General features: G+C 41.8%; 1 protein-coding gene across 1 annotated transcript in view; it reads right to left on the bottom strand.

Annotated features, from left to right (window-relative positions):
- The window catches only part of ptprfa (protein tyrosine phosphatase receptor type Fa), a gene marked incomplete in the record, with an annotated part of 146376 nt that overhangs the window by 70406 nt on the left and 56024 nt on the right, over positions 1-19946 (bottom strand). Inside the window, 1 exon segment of the mRNA XM_029707766.1 lies at positions 5003-5029. Coding sequence (XP_029563626.1) covers positions 5003-5029 — 27 coding nt within the window.

Below are 19946 nucleotides of genomic sequence, written 5' to 3'. Positions count from 1 at the left end.
TATAGGGAATAGGATGCCATTCAGGACGTAGATAAGACATGATGAATGATTCTGTTCTACATCCACGGGAACTCCGTCAAGTGTTGTTTAAATAAAGCCAAATCGTCATGACTTCCAGTACCAGTTGGCCTCAGATCAAATCCCCTGTTCCCTCCACCTAACCAGTCCACCTCAATCACCAGGAGGGTATAACACTAACCAGTCCACCTCAATCACCAGGATGGCCTAACACTAACCAGTCCACCTAAAAAAACAGGTGGGTATAACACTAACCAGTCCACCTCAATCACCAGGAGGGTATAACACTAACCAGTCCACCTCAATCACCAGGAGGGTATAACACTAACCAGTCCACCTCAATCACCAGGAGGGCCTAACACTAACCAGTCCACCTCAATCACCAGGAGGGCCTAACACTAACCAGTCCACCTCAATCACCAGGAGGGCCTAACACTAACCAGTCCACCTCAATCACCAGGAGGGCCTAACACTAACCAGTCCACCTCAATCACCAGGAGGGCCTAACACTAACCAGTCCACCTCAATCACCAGGAGGGCCTAACACTAACCAGTCCACCTCAATCACCAGGAGGGCCTAACACTAACCAGTCCACCTCAATCACAAGGATAGCCTAACACTAACCACTCCACCTCGATCACCAGGATGGCCTCACACTCACCCTAACCCTCCACCTCGATCACCAGGAAGGCCTACCCCTCACCCTAACCCTCCACCTTGATCCCCATTTCAGACCTGATTTTCACTTACGAAAAATGTATCAACCCCTGCAAAAATGTCAATTATAATCCTCATAATAATTCACATTTCCTGTTGTGTAGGATAATTTTCTTGCTGTTGCAAACTGGCTCAAATTAAGATCCTACATCTTCAGATCTTCAGATGTAGGATCTTAATTTGACGACCCTGTTGCAATGTAGGATATTTAAAACTTGTACTGTATTTGAGGTTGAAAAAGTCATCTGACGGTTGTAATTTCCACTACACAAATGTCAATGAATTATAATCCACATTTCCTGTTGCTGCAGGAAATGATTTTCCTTCTTTAGCAAACTGGCTAAAATGAAGAACCTACATCTGAACCTGTCTGGCATTAGGAACAGATTCTCTTGTCAAAAGACTCCGGAGCAGAGCATTCCAGTCCCAGGGGGAGTTTCTGTGAAGGATGGATGGGATGGGTTTGATTTCCCTGTGTGACACTGTAAGGTGAGTCCGGGACCTCTGTCTGTTTATTCTAGGATGGTATCAGAATATGAATCAGAGGAAGTGGGATAGTATCCACCAATACACACACACACACACACACACACACACACACACACACACACACACACACACACACACACACACACACACACACACACACACACACACACATTCACATACACATACACATACACACACACACACACAGGAGCACGCACATGCACACATATGCACACGGGCACTTTACACAGGTATGCATGAATGCACAAACAGTAAATTGGCCAACAACAATATATAAACAACACAAAAAGAAAGGCAAGCAAACCAACAAACAGTCTGCATCACTGGGCCGTGTGCATCTTCCATAACACAACAGAAACATACAAACCAACAAATCAACAGTCTGCATCACTGGGAAGTCTGCATCTTCCATAACACAACAGAAACATACAAACCAACAAATCAACAGTCTGCATCACTGGGAAGTCTGCATCTTCCATAACACAACAGAAACATACAAACCAACAAATCCACAGTCTGCATCACTGGGAAGTCTGCATCTTCCATAACACAACAGAAACATACAAACCAACAAATCCACAGTCTGCATCACTGGGAAGTCTGCATCTTCCATAACACAACAGAAACATACAAACCAACAAATCTACAGTCTGCATCACTGGGAAGTCTGCATCTTCCATAACACAACAGAAACATACAAACCAACAAATCCACAGTCTGCATCACTGGGAAGTCTGCATCTTCCATAACACAACAGAAACATACAAAGCAACAAATCAACAGTCTGCATCACTGGGAAGTCTGCATCTTCCATAACACAACAGAAACATAAAAGAGCAGGAATTCACAGCACACTCAACTGGCGGGAGTCAAAATGTATTAAACAACACAACGTAGCATGACGTTCAGCAGCACTCACACCATCTTAGCTGTTACTCAAACTGTAAATCCACTTTTTTAGTAAAAGCCAGGAAGTGTGGTTCAGGTGATTCAAGAGTGGCAGCAGAGAGCTCAGGACTCAGGTTTCTGGTTTCTGTTTGACAGAGCACAGCAAAGGCCAGGTCAGGACTATTATAACACAACACCCATGCCTGTGTGTGTGTGTGTGTGTGTGTGTGTGTGTGTGTGTGTGTGTGTGTGTGTGTGTGTGTGTGTGTGTGTGTGTAAGAATGTGTGTGTTTTACCATACCATACCTGGCAGGTAGACAGACAGGTATAAATCAATACTATGTGTGGCTGGCTGTCCAAGACAATTACACACACATAATCCATAAGGACACCTTTATTCCTGCCGAACCAAAACAAAAGAGGATTTACAGCTGTAACGCTTCAAACACACACACGCACACACCTCATGTACAAACCATGATCAAACATACACAGTATGGCACACATTGTGCAGTATGCATCATGTCTTCAGCAGGACTCTCTCACCAACCTCAGAAGCACAGCAGCGTTGAGTGGAGCTGCGTTCCCCCACTTGAAGTGTATTGAAATGTGTCTGTGTTCATATCAAAGCTGAGGCAGAGTAGAGGTGACTGAAGGAGTGCTGCAGACTAGGCCTGCGTCCCAAATAGCACTTTATTCCCTTACAGTGCACTACTTTTGACCAGGGCCCAGAGGACTCTATTCAAAAGTAGTACACTATATGGAATAGGGGGGCAGTTGGGACACGGACTGGAACTCACAGTTCTGCCTGAGAACCCCCTGTGCTCCACCCCCCAACCAGATTTCTCACACACTCCCCTCCCTAAACCCTCCACACTCCCCCACTTCAAGCCGTACACCTACACCCTCCACACTCTGGGCCGTACACCTACACCCTCCACACTCCCAGCACCACCCACCTTCCTCACACAACACACTTGGTAAGTAAGAAGCCTAAGGAGGAAAGGAGAAGCATTTTAAGGAGGAAATGAGACAAGGAAATCTCCATGAGAATTCCTAAAAATACATTTTGTTCCTGTTTTGTGACGAGTGAAAAGTTCAGTTGGACGAGACAGGGACCTGCTGTAAGAAGGTTGCTGACTGATTGATGACTGACAGACTGACAGAGAGTAAAGGTGGAGAAGCATTACTATCCACAGGTAACTGTCAAAGATAAAGGAAACACCATCAAAAAGTGACTTAAAATAGGGCATTGGGCACCACGAGCCAGAACAGCTCAATGCGCCTTGGCATAGGTTCTACAAGTGTCTGGAACTCTATTGGAGGGATGCAACACCATTATTCCACAAGAAATTCCATAATTTGGTGTTTTGTTGATGGTGGTGGAAAACGGTGTTTCAGGAACCCCTCCAGAATCTCCCATAAGTGTTCATTTGGTTTGAGATCTGGTGTCTGAGATGGCCAGGGCATATGGTTTACATCGTTTTCATGCTCATCAAACCATTCAGTGACCACTCGTGCCCTGCGAATGGGGGCATTGTCATCCTATTGGGGCATAGCCATGGTAGCCAAAATAATCGGCATCTGGGCAGCATTTTTATACACGACCCTAAGCATGATAGGATGTTAATTGCTTAGGAACTGCTCAGGAACGACACCTGTATAGAAGAACCTGCTTTCAATATACTTTATATCCCTCATTTACCCAAGTGTTTCCTTTATTTTGGCAGTTATCTGTATGTGTAAATTAAAATCTAGCTAGACAGAGACGATCCAGCCAGAAAAAGATACTGTAGATAGTGAAAACAGAGAGTAGAAATAGAGGTGGAGTGAAAAGGGCCTAGGGGAAAAAAAAGAGGAGGGAGGAGATTAGAGCGGAAGAAATGAATAGGACTAGGCTATAGCAAGAGAACTTATGAGATAAACTGTAGCATGATAATAACGCTCAGTTAAGGTCATGTATAAACTGTAGCATGATAATAATGCTCAGTTAAGGTCATGTATAAACTGTAGCATGATAATAAAGCTCAGTTAAGGTCATGTAAAAACTGTAGCATGATAATAATGCTCAGTTAAGGTCATGTATAAACTGTAGCATGATAATAATGCTCAGTTAAGGTCATGTATAAACTGTAGCATGATAATAACGCTCAGTTAAGGTCATGTATAAACTGTAGCATGATAATAATGCTCAGTTAAGGTCATGTATAAACTGTAGCATGATAATAATGCTCAGTTAAGGTCATGTATAAACTGTAGCATGATAATAAAGCTCAGTTAAGGTCATGTAAAAACTGTAGCATGATAATAATGCTCAGTTAAGGTCATGTATAAACTGTAGCATGATAATAATGCTCAGTTAAGGTCATGTAAAAACTGTAGCATGATAATAATGCTCAGTTAAGGTCATGTATAAACTGTAGCATGATAATAATGCTCAGTTAAGGTCATGTATAAACTGTAGCATGATAATAATGCTCAGTTAAGGTCATGTATAGGTTATGTCTCATATCATAGAAAACAGTTTTTAAGGAACAAGAGGCACTTTACCCTGTTACAGTTACATTACATGAAAAAAATGATGACGTGGAAAAGCTTATTTCACATACTATGTGCTCCCTGTCTAGCTCTTTCTTTCTAAAGTGAAATGTTCCTACGAGTCTGACTGCTTGAGGTTAAGGGAAGGAGAGAGTGTTAGTCCCCAGACAGAGAGAAAGAGAGAGGGATTGGGAGAGGATAGGGAGAGAGAGAACAGAGAGAGGGATTGGGAGAGGATAGGGAGAGAGAGAACAGAGAGAGCTCCCCATGGACCCACGGACCTTCAAACTGCACCGCACCCAGCACACACTACACACTTCTCCTACTCACATAGTCCATGGTATCCTCAACGTTCCACTGATGACAGGGAGTAGACAGGAGGGAGGGAGAGAGGAAGTCAAACACAGAACAGCATAGATGGAACAAAAAAAAAGATAGAACTTTTTTTTCTCTGTAGGTAAGAAAAGGGCCATAGGCCATCCTACAGGCACTGCAACAGCAGCATGCTCAGTCTCCAGGTGATTAGTGACTGGAAGACTGGGAGAGGAAACTAGAGGGGGAGGGAAAGGGTTAACATGCAGTAATGGATACAGGTAGATGGTTGGAGGGAGGGTGGTTGCTCTCCACAGCGCCACCTAGTGAGCAGGGGTGCACAGCTTATGTCCTGAGGGGCAATCTCTGTTGGTGGGACATCCCTGCTGGTGTACTTGCTGTGTGGGTTTGTCGATCAGGGGAAGACAATTATCAAAAGACAATCCTGATAACTTACCTGCAACGTCATTCCAACCTCTTGCAAACATATAGTGTGTCTGAAAACATGTCAATATGTATATCCCAACCCTTGACATAACATAAAGGTTCCCAACAAATTCAGCAATCTTAGAAATTCTTAGAAAGTGGCCTGCATGGTTTTGAGACACAAATCGACTGCCTTGTTATTCCATTGGTACGATTGATGCTTTTTGTTCAGATATTTCAGATGGACAATAGTGGTTGACATCCAAGCCAGGATGAGATTATATGAACCAACACAAAAAGGAAGATAAGCAATAACAAGAAAAATCCTCTGAGCTATAGGGTGTAGGAAGTAACTCTGAAGTCTAACTCGGTCTTCAATGGGCTGATGATAACAAGCTCTCATCATCTAGAGAGAAAGAAAGTGGGGGAGAGTGTGTGTCTGTCTGTCTGTGTGTGTATGTGTGTCTATCTGTGTGTGTGTGTGTGTGTGTCTGCGTGTGTCTGTCTGTGTGTGTGTGTGTGTCTGTGTCTGTGTGTCTCACTGAGAAACAGAGAGAGAGAAAGACAGAGTGAGAGAGAGACAGAGAGAGAGAGAGAGAGAGACAGGGACAGAGACAGAGAGAGACAGACAGAGAGACAGACAGAGACAGACAGAAGCAGAGAGAGAGACACCCATAGCTATTGGCTGGTGGTTTAGCTGTCCTGTGCTGATGTAATGTGCCTGTCAGTGAGTTGAGATTACATTTCACCTTCAGAGGTTAGAGCCCTTTTGCTTATTCAGCAGCCAGTCTGGAGATTACATTTTTCTTTTTTGCCGTGAGGTACCTGCACCACCTATTCCCTTCATTCACACTTCCCTTTGAAATAAAGCTGGCTAGAGCCCCTTAAACCCTACAGCCCCCTCCCAGCTTTCCTCCCAGCCTTCCTCCCAGACCCCCTCCGAGGCTCACCCCCTCCATTCTTCCCCATTCCTCCCAGACTCAGCCAGTAGAGGCTATTTCTCTTCTGAGTAAAGGCAGTAATGGCTGATGGAGATTCAATTTGGTCTCTCTCTCTCTTTCTCTCTCTCTCTCTCAAACCCTCGACACATAGCAGGTACCACAGAAGAATTGATTCAGAGACACAGGGCATTTGTATTCTGCTCCACGACCTTGCTGACTAACGGAAAATAAAAGACAAAGGGGCACGCTCCTTTTTCTAGCTTCTTAAAAAATAGCCTTATCATAAACAAGGGCTGCAGGGCGGGCAGACCAGGGGTGCAGTGCTAGTCCCCTATTGGAAGTGCAGGTTATGCACTAAATCAAGGAAAGATGCATCATCATATCACAGTGAACGCTAAGGACAATAAACAGTCTGAGAAACTGTCTCTCTGTTTCATAAAGTAATTGCTGTGTTCCTTCACTAGCAAGGATTCTGTCTGGAGTTCAGAGCAAGCCATAATCGTAACATATTCCATTTGTACTTTGTGATCACACACTATTTCCTTAGTAGCAGTCTCAGTAGCTTGGAAGAAAGACTACAGAATGGGATAAACTTATTCCAGAAACTAAAGGGCCATCCTAAAAACACCTCAGGCAACATCCTCAGAAAGAGCTACTGACATTCTGTAGCATTAGTTGTGGCATTACATGTGATATTAGATGTGATATTAAATGTAATATTAGATGTGATATTAGATGTGATATTAAATGTAATATTAGATGTGATATTAGATGTAATATTAGATGTCATATTAGATGTGATATTAGATGTAATATTAGATGTCATATTAGATGTGATATTAGATGTAATATTAGGTGTCATATTAGATGTGATATTAGATGTCATATTAGATGTGATATTAGATGTGATATTAGATGTAATATTAGATGTGATATTAAATGTAATATTAGATGTGATATTAGATGTGATATTAGATGTAATATTAGATAGGATATTAGATGTGATTTAGATGTGATATTAGATAGGATATTAGATGTCATATTAGATGTGATATTAGATGTGATATTAGATGTGATATTAAATGTAATATTAGATGTCATATTAGATGTCATATTAGATGTAATATTAGATGTGATATGAAATGTAATATTAGATGTGATATTAGATGTAATATTAGATGTGATATTAGATGTGATATTAAATGTAATATTAGATGTAATATTAGATGTCATAATAGATGTCATATTAGATGTAATATTAGATGTGATATGAAATGTAATATTAGATGTGATATTAGATGTAATATTAGATGTGATATTAGATGTCATATTAGATGTGATATTAAATGTAATATTAGATGTGATATTTGATGTGATATTAGATGTGATATGGCAAACATCAGAGTTGAGAGTACTCCCCCTAAACAGAACACTTCAAATGTGTGTATCAGAAATATCTTAGCTGGAGGCTAAGTCATCACACAACACAAATTATCTCCACAACCCATAAAAACACTTGACAACAGTCAATAACCGAAGACGAGTGAAGGGAAAAGATTGACACATTCTCATTACACAGTGAACCATGAGAAAACAGTGTGCATTTGACTTAAGTTGAGTGGAATTGAGTGGAAAAGCTCTTTGATAGAATGTGTTGTGAGTCTTGACTCCAGTTTTTAAAGGAGGAGGTGGTGGGAAGGTGAGGTGTAGGTGTGGGGGCGGTACTGAACTCTATACTACCTTGCAGCCTTGGAGTAGCTGCCAGTCACAGCATCCTTCTTTGGGTGAGGTCACGACTGTGTGACGGTGGCCCCTGAGGGACAAACTGAACACATCAAAGGCCATTTAGCCTGTTTGACCTCAGTGTTAAATGAGTCAGTGAGTAGAACTGGAAGGCCGGTACACAGACTACCACATAGAGCTTCAAGGCTGTGTGTTTGTGAGTGGATGTCTGACTCTGAGGCTGTACTCCAAACGGCTCTCTATTTTAAAAGTAGTGCACTATATAGGGAATATGGTGCCCTTTGGGATGTAGCCTCTGACTAAGCAGTGTTTATGCAGTATGTGTCACACAGTACAGGTCAAAGGGTACTCCACTGCTTGAGCCACACTCACTCACTGACACCAGAAAGGTCAATGCTACTGGACTACAGGACTCTGGACAACACTAAAGCTATAATTTACTCTGCCCTGCTGCACAGTTCTATTAATAAGAAACTAGACCACTCCATTGACTGTTAGCAAAGGTCCTTCATCTCCAAGGTCATGGGTTCAATTCCTGCAGGGATCGTATAGACTTAGTCGCATTGAGTACCTTATTCCTCTTGGAGTGACTATATGTACTGGACACTGTATAAGGAACAACTGGCCTGCTTTCGTTATAGATACTGAAGAATTTATAGATATTCCTTTGTCATATATATTTGCGTAGGCATAGGTTGCATTTTGTTGACTTCTAGAGACAGTCTTATCTAGCGTTATTCATTTAACGCTGGTGTTTATTTCAGTTAAAGAACGCCTCAGAGATGCTTTGTCAAGATGAATTATCTGGGCACATGTTGCTTGAGGAACCTATAATTGACCCACAGCAGCAACAGAGAGAAACGTTCAGCATACTGTAGCAACACTGAGACAAGCATTGGGTGAAAAGGTCTCCCAAAATAAATTGAAAATCTCCCCGTTCTTGACGTTGTACTTCTCTTTATTTCATAATTCCTTGTAAAACAGAGAGGCCTCTGACATCGAATAAAAAAATAAATGAACCCTTCTCCTGATGCTATCAGCATGGGCTTACAGCTAGAGCATAACAGCTCCTTTCTGTTTTAAAACGGAAACGACAGTAGACTGTCTAGTGCCTGCTATTCCAACAGCGAAAGTGGAGACCTCAGCTGAAAACATCCTTTTAAGTAGCAGACACTTATAACACAGTGAGTACAACACCCACACTGACGCGAACCCGTCTCATTATAAAATTGCCATATCTATCAATTATATCCTGTGTGCTATGTATCTCATAATTTCCTGTGATCAAATGACTGTCTGCCTGGCACTTGACTGCGACAGCGTGCCTGCTAACACTACATCTCTCTCTCTCTTTCTCCCTCTCTTCCTCTCTCTCCCTCTCCATCTCTTTTTAATGAAGAGTGTCCCATTACCTGTCCTTTAGCAGCGTAGCAACTCTAATCTTTTTCGGAACATTTCGTTTTGTGACAGGTGGTTGGTCGCTCAAGCAGTTTTAATACAGCTCTATGGTCGTGGATGGCAGAAGGCAGTATATATGTCTTGCTCCAGTTAGCTTCACACATAGCTGCCTGCCTGAAACGTATCGAAGCATGCCTGGCAGCTCTGCTTGAACAGGATTAAGGAAATACCTTAGGGATCTGGGTTAAATGGAAGGAGAGAAGACTATCTACTGTATGCTGAACAAAAATATAAACGCAACGTGCAACAATTTCAACGATTTTACTGAGCTACTGTTCATATAAGGGTATCAGTACATTGATATATATTAATTAGGCCCTAATCTATGGATTTCACATGACTGGGTAGGGGCGCAGGTCTACCCACTTGGGAGCCAGTGCCATCAATCAGAAGAAGTTTTCCCCCACAAAAGGGCTTTATTACAGACAGAAATACTCTTCAGTTTCATCAGCTGTCCAGGTGGCTGGTCTCAGGTGAAGAAGCCGGATGTGGAGGTCCTGGGCTGGCGTGGTTACATATGGTCTGCGGTTGTGAGGCCGGGTTAGACGTACTGGCAAATTCTCTAAAACGACGTTGGAGGTGGCTTATGGTACAGAAATGAACATTCAATTATCTGGCAACAGCTCTGGTGGACATTCCTGCAGTAGGACATGCCAACTGCACACTCCCTCAAAACTTGAGACATCAGTAGCATTGTGTTGTGTTACAAAACTGCACATTTTAGAGTGGTGCACCTGTGTAATGATCATGCTGTTTAATCAGTTTTTTGATATGCCACACCTGTCAGGTGGATGGATTATCTGAGAAAATAAAATATACTCACTAACAGGGATGTAAACACATTTGTGCACAACATTTGAGAGAAATACGCTTTTGTGCATTTGGAACATTTCTGGGATCTTTTATTTCAGCTGATGAAACATGGGACCAACACTTTACATGTTGCGTTTACATTTTTGTTCAGTATAGTCTTTAGAAGCAACTGTGCTACTGTTAACAAGCACTATAGCGTTCAAATTAATTGTTGCAGACTACACTTGTGGAGAAGACACTAACAACTAACAAATGCACAACTGGGACATTCAAGTCGTAGCCATTTGACAAGAAGAATGTGTGTACTGCCATTTGTGATGTTACAATGTGCACTGTGAAGGTAACAAGAAAGAGAGAGAGTCCAGAGCCTCTTTTCTCTGTGCAGTAAATATATGCCAGAGTATGGGCTTCAAGCACCAAGGTTGCCCTTGTTTAGCGATAATCGCTCCTTACCACCCACACACCACGACAGACTCTCACTCCCTCTCCCTCACTCCCTCTCCCCCTCCAATTCCCCTCCCCTTTCTCTCCTCTCTCCCTCTCTTTTTCCTCCACTATCTCTCCCTCACTCTCTCCTTCTCTCCTCCACTCCCTCCCTCCTTCTCTCGATCTCCACTCTCCATCTCTCACTCTCCCCCTTCCCTCTCACAGTGACCTGTCTCTGCTGAAGCATACATTTTCCAGGGCTCCAGGAGACACAGATCAGTGTTTGACAGCTCAAGACAATCTTATCTGATCAGACAAGCCTCACGCTTCACAGCCATCAACACTGGGGCCTCTTAGAATCCTTCAGGTGTCCAAAAATAAGCGAAAGAGAGAGAGAGAAGAAGATAGAGAATGAGAGAGGGAAGACAGAGAAAGAGAGGGAGATAGAGACAGAGAGAGAGAGTGTGTGTGTGTGCGTGTGTGTGTGTGTGTGTGTGTGTGTGTGTGTGTGTGTGTGTGTGTGTGTGTGTGTGTGTGTGTGTGTGTGTGTGTGTGTGTGTGTGTGTGTGTGTGTGTGTGTGTGTGCATGTGTGAGTGAGTGATTGAGAGAGACAGAGAGAGAGAGGGAACTACCAGAACCCGCTGGATTCTCCAATTACATTTAACAAAATACAAACCCCGAATTCCAATTGGCTATACTTACAAACTTTAACATCATCTTCAGCTCTGTCATCTTCCCCAATATTTGGAACCAAGGACTGATCACCCCAATCCACAAAAGTGGAGACAAATTTGACCCCAATAACTACTGTGGGACATGGGCTAAGAGCAACCTTGGGAAAATCCTCTGCATTATCATTAACAGCAGACTCGTACATTTCCACAGGGAAAACAATGTACTGAGCAAATATCAAATTGTCTTTTTACCAAATTACCGTACGACAGACAACGTATTCACCCTGCACACCTTAATTGACAAACAAACAAACCAAAACAAGGGCAAAGTCTTCTCATGCTTTGTTGATTTCAAAAAAAGCTTTTGACTCAATTTGGCATGAGGGTCTGCTATACAAATTGATGGAGAGGGGTGTTGGGGGAAAAACATACGACAATATAAAATCACTAACAAGTGTGCAGTTAATATTGGCAAAAAACACACACATTTCTTTCCTCAGGGCCGTGGGCTGAGACAGGGATGCAGATTGAACCCCACCCTCTTCAACATATATATCAAGGAATTGGTGAGGGCATTAGAACAGTCTGCAGCACCCTGTCTCACCTTACTAGAATCTGAAGTCAAATGTCTACTGTTTACTGATGATCTGGTGCTTCTGTCACCAACCAAGGAGGGCCTACAGCAGCACCTAGATCTTCTGCCCAGATTGTCAGACCTGGGCCCTGACAGTAAATCTCAGTAAGACCAAAATAATGGTGTTCCAAAAAAGGTCCAGTTGCCAGGACCACAAATACAAATACCATCTAGACACCGTTGACCTAGAACACACAAAAAACTATACATACCTCGGCCTAAACATCAGCACCACAGCTAACTTCCACAAAGCTGTGAATGATCTGAGAGACAAGGCAAGAAGGGCCTTCTATACCATCAAAAGGAACATAACATTTGACATCCCAATTAGGATCTGGCTAAAAATACTTGAATCAGTTATAGAACCCATTGCCCTTCATGGTTGTGAGGTCTGGGGTCCTGCTCACCAACCAAGAATTCACAAAATGGGACAAACACCAAATTGAGACTCTGTATGCAGAATTCTGCAAAAACATTCTCTGTGTACAACATAAAACACCAAATAATGCATGCAGAGCACAATTATCCTGATTACTGCTAATTATCAAAATCCAGAAAATAGCCATTAAATTCTACAACCACCTAAAAGGAAGCGATTCCCAAACCTTCCATAACAAAGCCATCACCTACAACGAAATTAACCTAGAGAAGAGCCCCCTAGCTGGTCCTGGGGCTCTGTTCACAAACACAAACACACCCCACAGAGCCCCAGGACAGCAACACAATTAGACCCAACCAAATAATGAGAAAACAAAAAGAGAATTACTCTCTGGAAATAATTTACCAAAAAACTGTGCAAACTGGAATGCTATTTGGAACTAAACAGAGAGTACACAGTGGCAGAATACCTGACCACTGTGACTGACCCAAATTTAAGGAATGTTTTGACTATGTACAGACTCAGTGAGCATAGCCTTGCTATTGAGAAAGGCTACCGTAGGCAGTCCTGGCTCTCAAGAGAAGACAGGCTATGTGCACACTGCCCACAATATGAGGTGGAAACTGAGCTGCACTTCCTAACCTCCTGTTAAATGTATGACCATATTAGAGACACATTTTCCCTCAGATTACACCGACCCACAAAGAATTCGAAAACAAATCCAATTTTGATAAACTCCCATATATATCTATTGGGTAATATGCCATCACAGCAGCAAGATTTGTGACGTGTTGCCATAAGAAAAGGGCAACCAGTGAAGAACAAACACCATCGTAAATACAACCCATATTTATGTTTATTTATTTTCCCTTGTTGCAACACTGTACATAGCCATAATATGACATTTGAAATGTGTATTTCTATATTCCTTTGAAACTTTTGTAAGTGTAATGTTTACAGTTAATTTTTTATTGTTTATTTCACTTTTGTTTATTATCTATTTCACTTGCTTTGGCAATATTTGTCCCATGCCAATAAAGCCCTTTGAATTGACCTGAAAGGAGAAAGAGAGAAGGAGAGAGAGGGGAGTCAGGTATAAACATGAATTGTAAAGGTGTCGTAAAGCACTGGGCTGGGAGTTGGCAGGCAATTAAACCTTTATGTTCCATAGAGTCTCTAACCTCCACGGCCAATCATTTGATATGGTGGAATTTACTCTGTCATTAAGGCTTTTGTCATAAGCATGACAAAGAGAGCAGTAATCCAAGCATGCATGCTGTTCTAAAGAGATGACCCACAGCCACAGTAAAACGGCTAGGGGAATTTTAAAGCTTCCGTCAACTGAAAAACAACACACTACTTAGCCTATAGTGATGACAGCTTACAGTCTAGCTAATGTGTTAGTTTCTCTCTCACTGAAATGCTGTTCTCTCTCTATGTCTATAGTGATGACAGCATACAGTCTAGCTAATGTGTTAGTTTCTCTCTCACTGAAATGCTGTTCTCTCTCTATGTCTATAGTGATCACAGCTTACAGTCTAGCTAATGTGTTAGTTTCTCTCTCACTGAAATGCTGTTCTCTCTCTATGTCTATAGTGATCACAGCTTACAGTCTAGCTAATGTGTTAGTTTCTCTCTCACTGAAATGCTGTTCTCTCTCTATGTCTATAGTGATGACAGCTTACAGTCTAGCTAATGTGTTAGTTTCTCTCTCACTGAAATGCTGTTCTCTCTCTATGTCTATAGTGATCACAGCTTACAGTCTAGCTAATGTGTTAGTTTCTCTCTCACTGAAATGCTGTTCTCTCTCTATGTCTATAGTGATGACAGCTTACAGTCTAGCTAATGTGTTAGTTTCTCTCTCACTGAAATGCTGTTCTCTCTCTATGTCTATAGTGATCACAGCTTACAGTCTAGCTAATGTGTTAGTTTCTCTCTCACTGAAATGCTGTTCTCTCTCTATGCATATAGTGATCACAGCTTACAGTCTAGCTAATGTGTTAGTTTCTCTCTCACTGAAATGCTGTTCTCTCTCTATGTCTATAGTGATCACAGCTTATAATTTTGCTAATATGTTTCTCTGCAACAAGCTCATTTCAATTCAATTCAAAGGAAACATATGTTTACATTGCCAAAGCAAGTGAAATACATCTTAACAAAAGTTACCAATCTCTGTCCTTGGGTGTGTAACGTTGTATAAGCGACCGAGGGGAATGGTGATGGCCTCTTTCTAACAGATTTAGTTCCCAGGCTTCATCAGTAGCAGGAGCCAGAGAGACTGTTTTTCATGGGGCTGACAAGGACGTGGGTGCCATAAACATGTGCACAGCCGGCCACCGTGGACTGGGGAGCTCTGCTCCGGCATTAAGACCTGAGCCTGGCAAAACAGCCCACTTAAAGTGATTCAGCACTGCACCAGGGACGGAATCCATCCATCACAGAGAAGAGTGTGATGTATATACGACAGACCGAGAGAGATCCAACAGATCCGACAATATGTATTTGTGTGTGTTTGTGTGTGTGTGTGTGTGTGTTGCATATACAACAGAGACCCAATGACACACAGCCTGATATAGATGGATCCTCATCCTCCAAGTATTATTTAATTACCCTTATTTTACTCCTTCCTCCTCCTCCTCCTCCCTACCAAATCAGGCCATATGTACTGTATGTATAGCAGATCAGAGCAACAGCCCATGGGCTCTGTGGGGTCTGTTAGTGAGTGTGTATAGCAGATTAGAGCAACAGCCCATGGGCTCTGTGTGGTCTGTTTGTGTTTGTGTATAGCAGATCAGAGCAACAGCCCATGGGCTCTGTGTGGTCTGTTTGTGTTTGTGAACAGACCCCCGGGACCAGCTTGCTTAGGGGGCTCTTCTTCAGGTTAATTTTCTGTAGGTGGTGGCTTTGTTATGGAAGGTTTGGGAATCCCTTCCTTTTAGGTCTGTGTGGCATTCCAATGCAGAGGACTAAGGAAACTACTGCAGACTATTTATTGATTCTAATATGAAAACACTCCACTGGTTTGGCAAGAGACATTTAATAAGAAACATTACAAATAAAAACATACCAATCTCTATGAATTAAAGTAGAATGAAAAAAACTCTCCAAGATCAATTTGTGTGATGGTCAATCTGAGTTGTGAGAGGAGTGTGTGTGTGTGTGTGTCTGCATGCATGTGTGTGTTGCTCCATAGGGGAAAGTGGGGTAAGTTGAGCCATTACTCCGTCAAGGGAAATTTCGTATTGTTTCTAACAAAGATATCTACATATATTTCAGGATGTGTATCCCTGGAAATAATCCGAATTCATTTAAACATTGCAGTTTTGAGAACATAGCTTGTCCATAAAAAGTGATCTCTTGGCACAGCGTACACTGGGAATGGGGTAAATTGAGGCCAGGACAGGGTAAGTTAAGGCGCCTACACATTTCTGTACTGAATAAATATTACCACTACCATTTTAAAACCATGAATATCTTTATTTCCCAAACACAATTCAACACAATCACAATCTGTTGTCTTTTGATAATGTTAAGCATCTTTTAACACTTAACACCTACAATTACAGACACTTTGTACTTTTTTAAACACTTTTAACATAGGCCAGGTCCTGTTGATACCTCATATCCCAGCGAAAATGCCTTTCATTATGCCTGGGAAGAAAACACTTCAATTTGCTCAACTTGCCATTGGCTCAACCATTGGCTCAACTTACCCCAAGACAAACATTTTGACTATATTAGCTCACACAGCTACAAGGATGCACTTTCATGCAAGGTTGAGGACCTCATAATATTAATGTAGCTTAAATATATCCCAACTGACGTATAAAACAATCTTAAAAATATCTACTTTGGTTTAGGTACAAGCATCACAAAACCTCTAAGACAATACATTTATTTGACTTGGTGAAAATCAGCTTTTTGGTCTTAACTTGCTTACCACTTTTTCCATGTGGTTTCTTCCTTCACACACTCCATGAAATTATGACCTCTTCTTAAATATTTCGTCAAATTATTAATTTTGTGTATGGTTTCCTAAAAACAAGGATGGCTCAACTTATTCCTTTGGCTCAACTTACCCCACTCTGCCCTACTGTACGTGTAGAGTCAAGTCACTTTCAACACTATCGCCAGATGAGCCTTCAAGACAGTCCCCTGAAAAACACATCCACTCACAGGGATACTGTATGTATGTGTGCATATGTGTGTGTGTGCAAGTCCATGTGTGTGCAAGACCATGTGTGTGCAAGTCCATGTGTGTGCACGCGTGTTCGCTCCCGTGTGTGTGTCATTGCCTGTATCTGTGAGTCATAAATGTGGTAGGGGGATGAAGAGGCAGAGGCCTTTATCAAGCCCTGCTTCTTGCCCAGATAAGACAGGAATGCACCTCATGAAGGAAATCAGAGGTGAGACATCTCTCGGAGAGAGAAAAAACCAAACAATGTGAAATGACCGGAACGATCGGCCTCACACCACAAAAGTCTACATGACTTTTCAGCTTGGCCAAGGAGTGGTGCAGTGTGTGTGTGTGTGTGTGTGTGTGTGTGTGTGTGTGTGTGTGTGTGTGTGTGTGTGTGTGTGTGTGTGTGTGTGTGTGTGTGTGTGTGTGTGTGTGTGTGTGTGTGTCGAAGGAGTGGGGCATCACAGAGACCAGATACAGCAGCCATCAAGGAACAGAGATTTAAGAAGTAGTCTTTAGGTGGCTGTCTGATAGCAAGGTCACAGAAAAATGGTTGGTCAACAGCAGTCTGTTGGAACCAGTCTGATGTCGCGATAGCTCACGTTCTGTTTAACAATGAAGTAAAAAGGAACATGAGCACAGTGGTCAGTCTGCTTTACCCGGCTATACCAATTATTTCAGCTTTTTAACTAAACAAGTGTTTAAAGGGTCAGTCTGCAATTAGAAAAACAACAGACCAGCTGTCGTGCCACGTACTAATCGCACACTGCAGATTTAAGGTGCACAAGCAGAGTATCCCACATTCACAGCACACCAATACCAATACCAGTGATGTGGATAATACAGTAGATTTGCCTGAGCGAACCGCTGTAAAACAGCAGCAGAATCAGACATGTTGTCTAGTGAATTGTCTCGCTGAACATCTCATCACACCTCCATACCTACCGTGTCAGCTAGGCTTGCCTGCAGCTATCTGAGGAAAATGGCATGGCGTGCTACCACTGATAAGCTGAGAAGCTGGAAGAGGGTTTGACACTGTGTGCTTCAGAGAGAAGGAAGGCATGCTCCCACAAGCTAATACCAGGAGAACACCTTGTACCTACACCCTCTCCCTACCGTACCTCACACGGAAAACTACAACATTATAAAACGACTAGAGATCTTCCGACAGTATATTCCTAATACAACTAGAGAGAGGGAGAGAACCAGAGAGTTTGTATATACACTACCGTTCAAAAGTTTGGGGTAACTTAGAAATGTCCTTGTTTTTGAAAGAAAAACTATTTTTCTGTCCATTAAAATAACATCAAATTGATCAGAAATACAGTGTAGACATTGTTAATGTTGTGAATGACTATTGTAGCTGGAAACGGCTGATTTTTAATGGAATATCTACATAGGCGTACAGAGGCCCATTTTCAGCAACCATCACTCCTGTGTTCCAAATGTTTCTTTTTTTTCTCTTCTTCTTTTGTGTTATTGACTGTACGTTTGTTTATGTGTAACTCTGTGTTGTTGTTTTTGTCGATTTTTGTGTTAGCTAATCCAAGTTTATCATTTTAAAAGGCTAATTGATCATTAGAAAACCCTTTTGCAATTCTGTTAGCACAGCTGAAAACTGTTGTTCTCATTAAAGAAGCAATAAAACTGGCCTTCTTTAGACTAGTTGAGTATCTGGAGCATAAAGATTTGTGGGTTCGATTGCAGGCTCAAAATGGCCAGAAACAAAGACTTTCTTCTGAAACTCGTCAGTCTATTCTTGTTCTGAGAAATGAAAGCTATTCCATGCGAGAAATTGCCAAGAAACTGAAGATCTCTTACAACGCTGTGTACTACTCCCTTTACAGAACAGAGCAAAGTGGCTCTAACCATAATATAAAGAGGAGTTTTAGATGCACCCATCACAACCGAGCAAGAGGACAAATATATTATAGTGTTTCTTGTTTGAGAAACAGTCGCCTCACAAGTCCTCAACTGGCAACTTCATTAAATAGTATCAGCAAAACACCAGTCTCAACGTCAACAGTGAAGAGGCGACTCCGGGATGCTGGCCTTCCAGGCAGAGTTCCTCTGTCCAGTGTCTGTGTTCTTTTGCCCATCTTAATTTTTTATTTTTATTGGCTAGTCTGAGATATGTCTTTTTCTTTGCACTCTGCATCCCGGTGTCACCTCTTCACTGTTGACGTTGAGACTGGTGTTTTGTGGGTACTATTTAATGAAGCTGCCAGTTGAGGACTTGTGAGGGGTCTGTTTCTCAAACTAGTCATTTTGAGCTTGTAATCGAACCCACAAATGCTGATGCTCCAGATACTCAACTAGTCTAAAGAAGGCCAGTTTTATTGCTTCTTTAATTAGCACAACAGTTTTCAGCTATGCTAACATAATTGCAAAAGGGTTTTCTAATGATCAATTTGCCTTTTAAAATGATAAACTTCGATTAGCTAACACAACGTGCCATTGGAACACAGGAGTGATGGTTGCTGATAATGGGCCTCTGTACGCCTACGTTGATATTCCATAAAAAAGCAGCCGTTGCCAGCTACAATAGTCATTTACAACATTAACAATGTCTACACTGTATTTCTGATCAATTTGATGTTATTTTAATGGACAAAAAATGTGCTTTTCTTTCAAAAACAAGGACATTTCTAAGTGATCCCAAACTTTTGAACGGTAGTGTGTGTGTGTGTGTGTGTGTGTGTGTGTGTGTGTGTGTGTGTGTGTGTATTCCTTATCAGGATTATGTTTATGCAGTTTATATTCTTAATTTACGATTACTACAACAAGATGGTGAAAAACCCAAGCAACAATATAAAATGGAATAACAAGGCAGTGAATTTACATTCTCAATTACATAAAAGCCAGGAAACCCCAAATTAATATCTAAATATAAAATCACCCAATACATTTTCATCAGCAGCATAGCTAGAGACTGAACACAGTTATTATGGTCTTTTCATCCCTGCCTTATTCCACTGAAGAGGAAATGGAAAAGGGAGGATTTGTTCACTGGTTTTTAAAGGCACATACACAGAGGACATAAACAGGACCTTTTCAGTCATGTTAAGAGGAGTAATTAACTAATCATAGTGATTGATTACCATTCTCTGCCACTGACAGAGAGTAACAGTTATTACCTACTGAGCAAAATCCATCTCCCCCAGTTCTCCATTCCGAGTGACGGAAAACTGTGAGGTGAATCTTTGAAAGTTGGAGAGACCTGGGTTCTTTGAGCGTTTGCTTGAGTCTTCCTGGAGTGCCAAATGGGCAGGCTAGCTCAATCAAGC

Source organism: Salmo trutta, chromosome 22 (genome assembly GCF_901001165.1).
Source record: "Salmo trutta chromosome 22, fSalTru1.1, whole genome shotgun sequence".
Lineage (NCBI taxonomy): Eukaryota > Metazoa > Chordata > Actinopteri > Salmoniformes > Salmonidae > Salmo > Salmo trutta.
The sequence above is the reverse complement of the archived record's forward strand: the minus strand, read 5'-3'. Positions and strand labels throughout refer to the sequence as shown.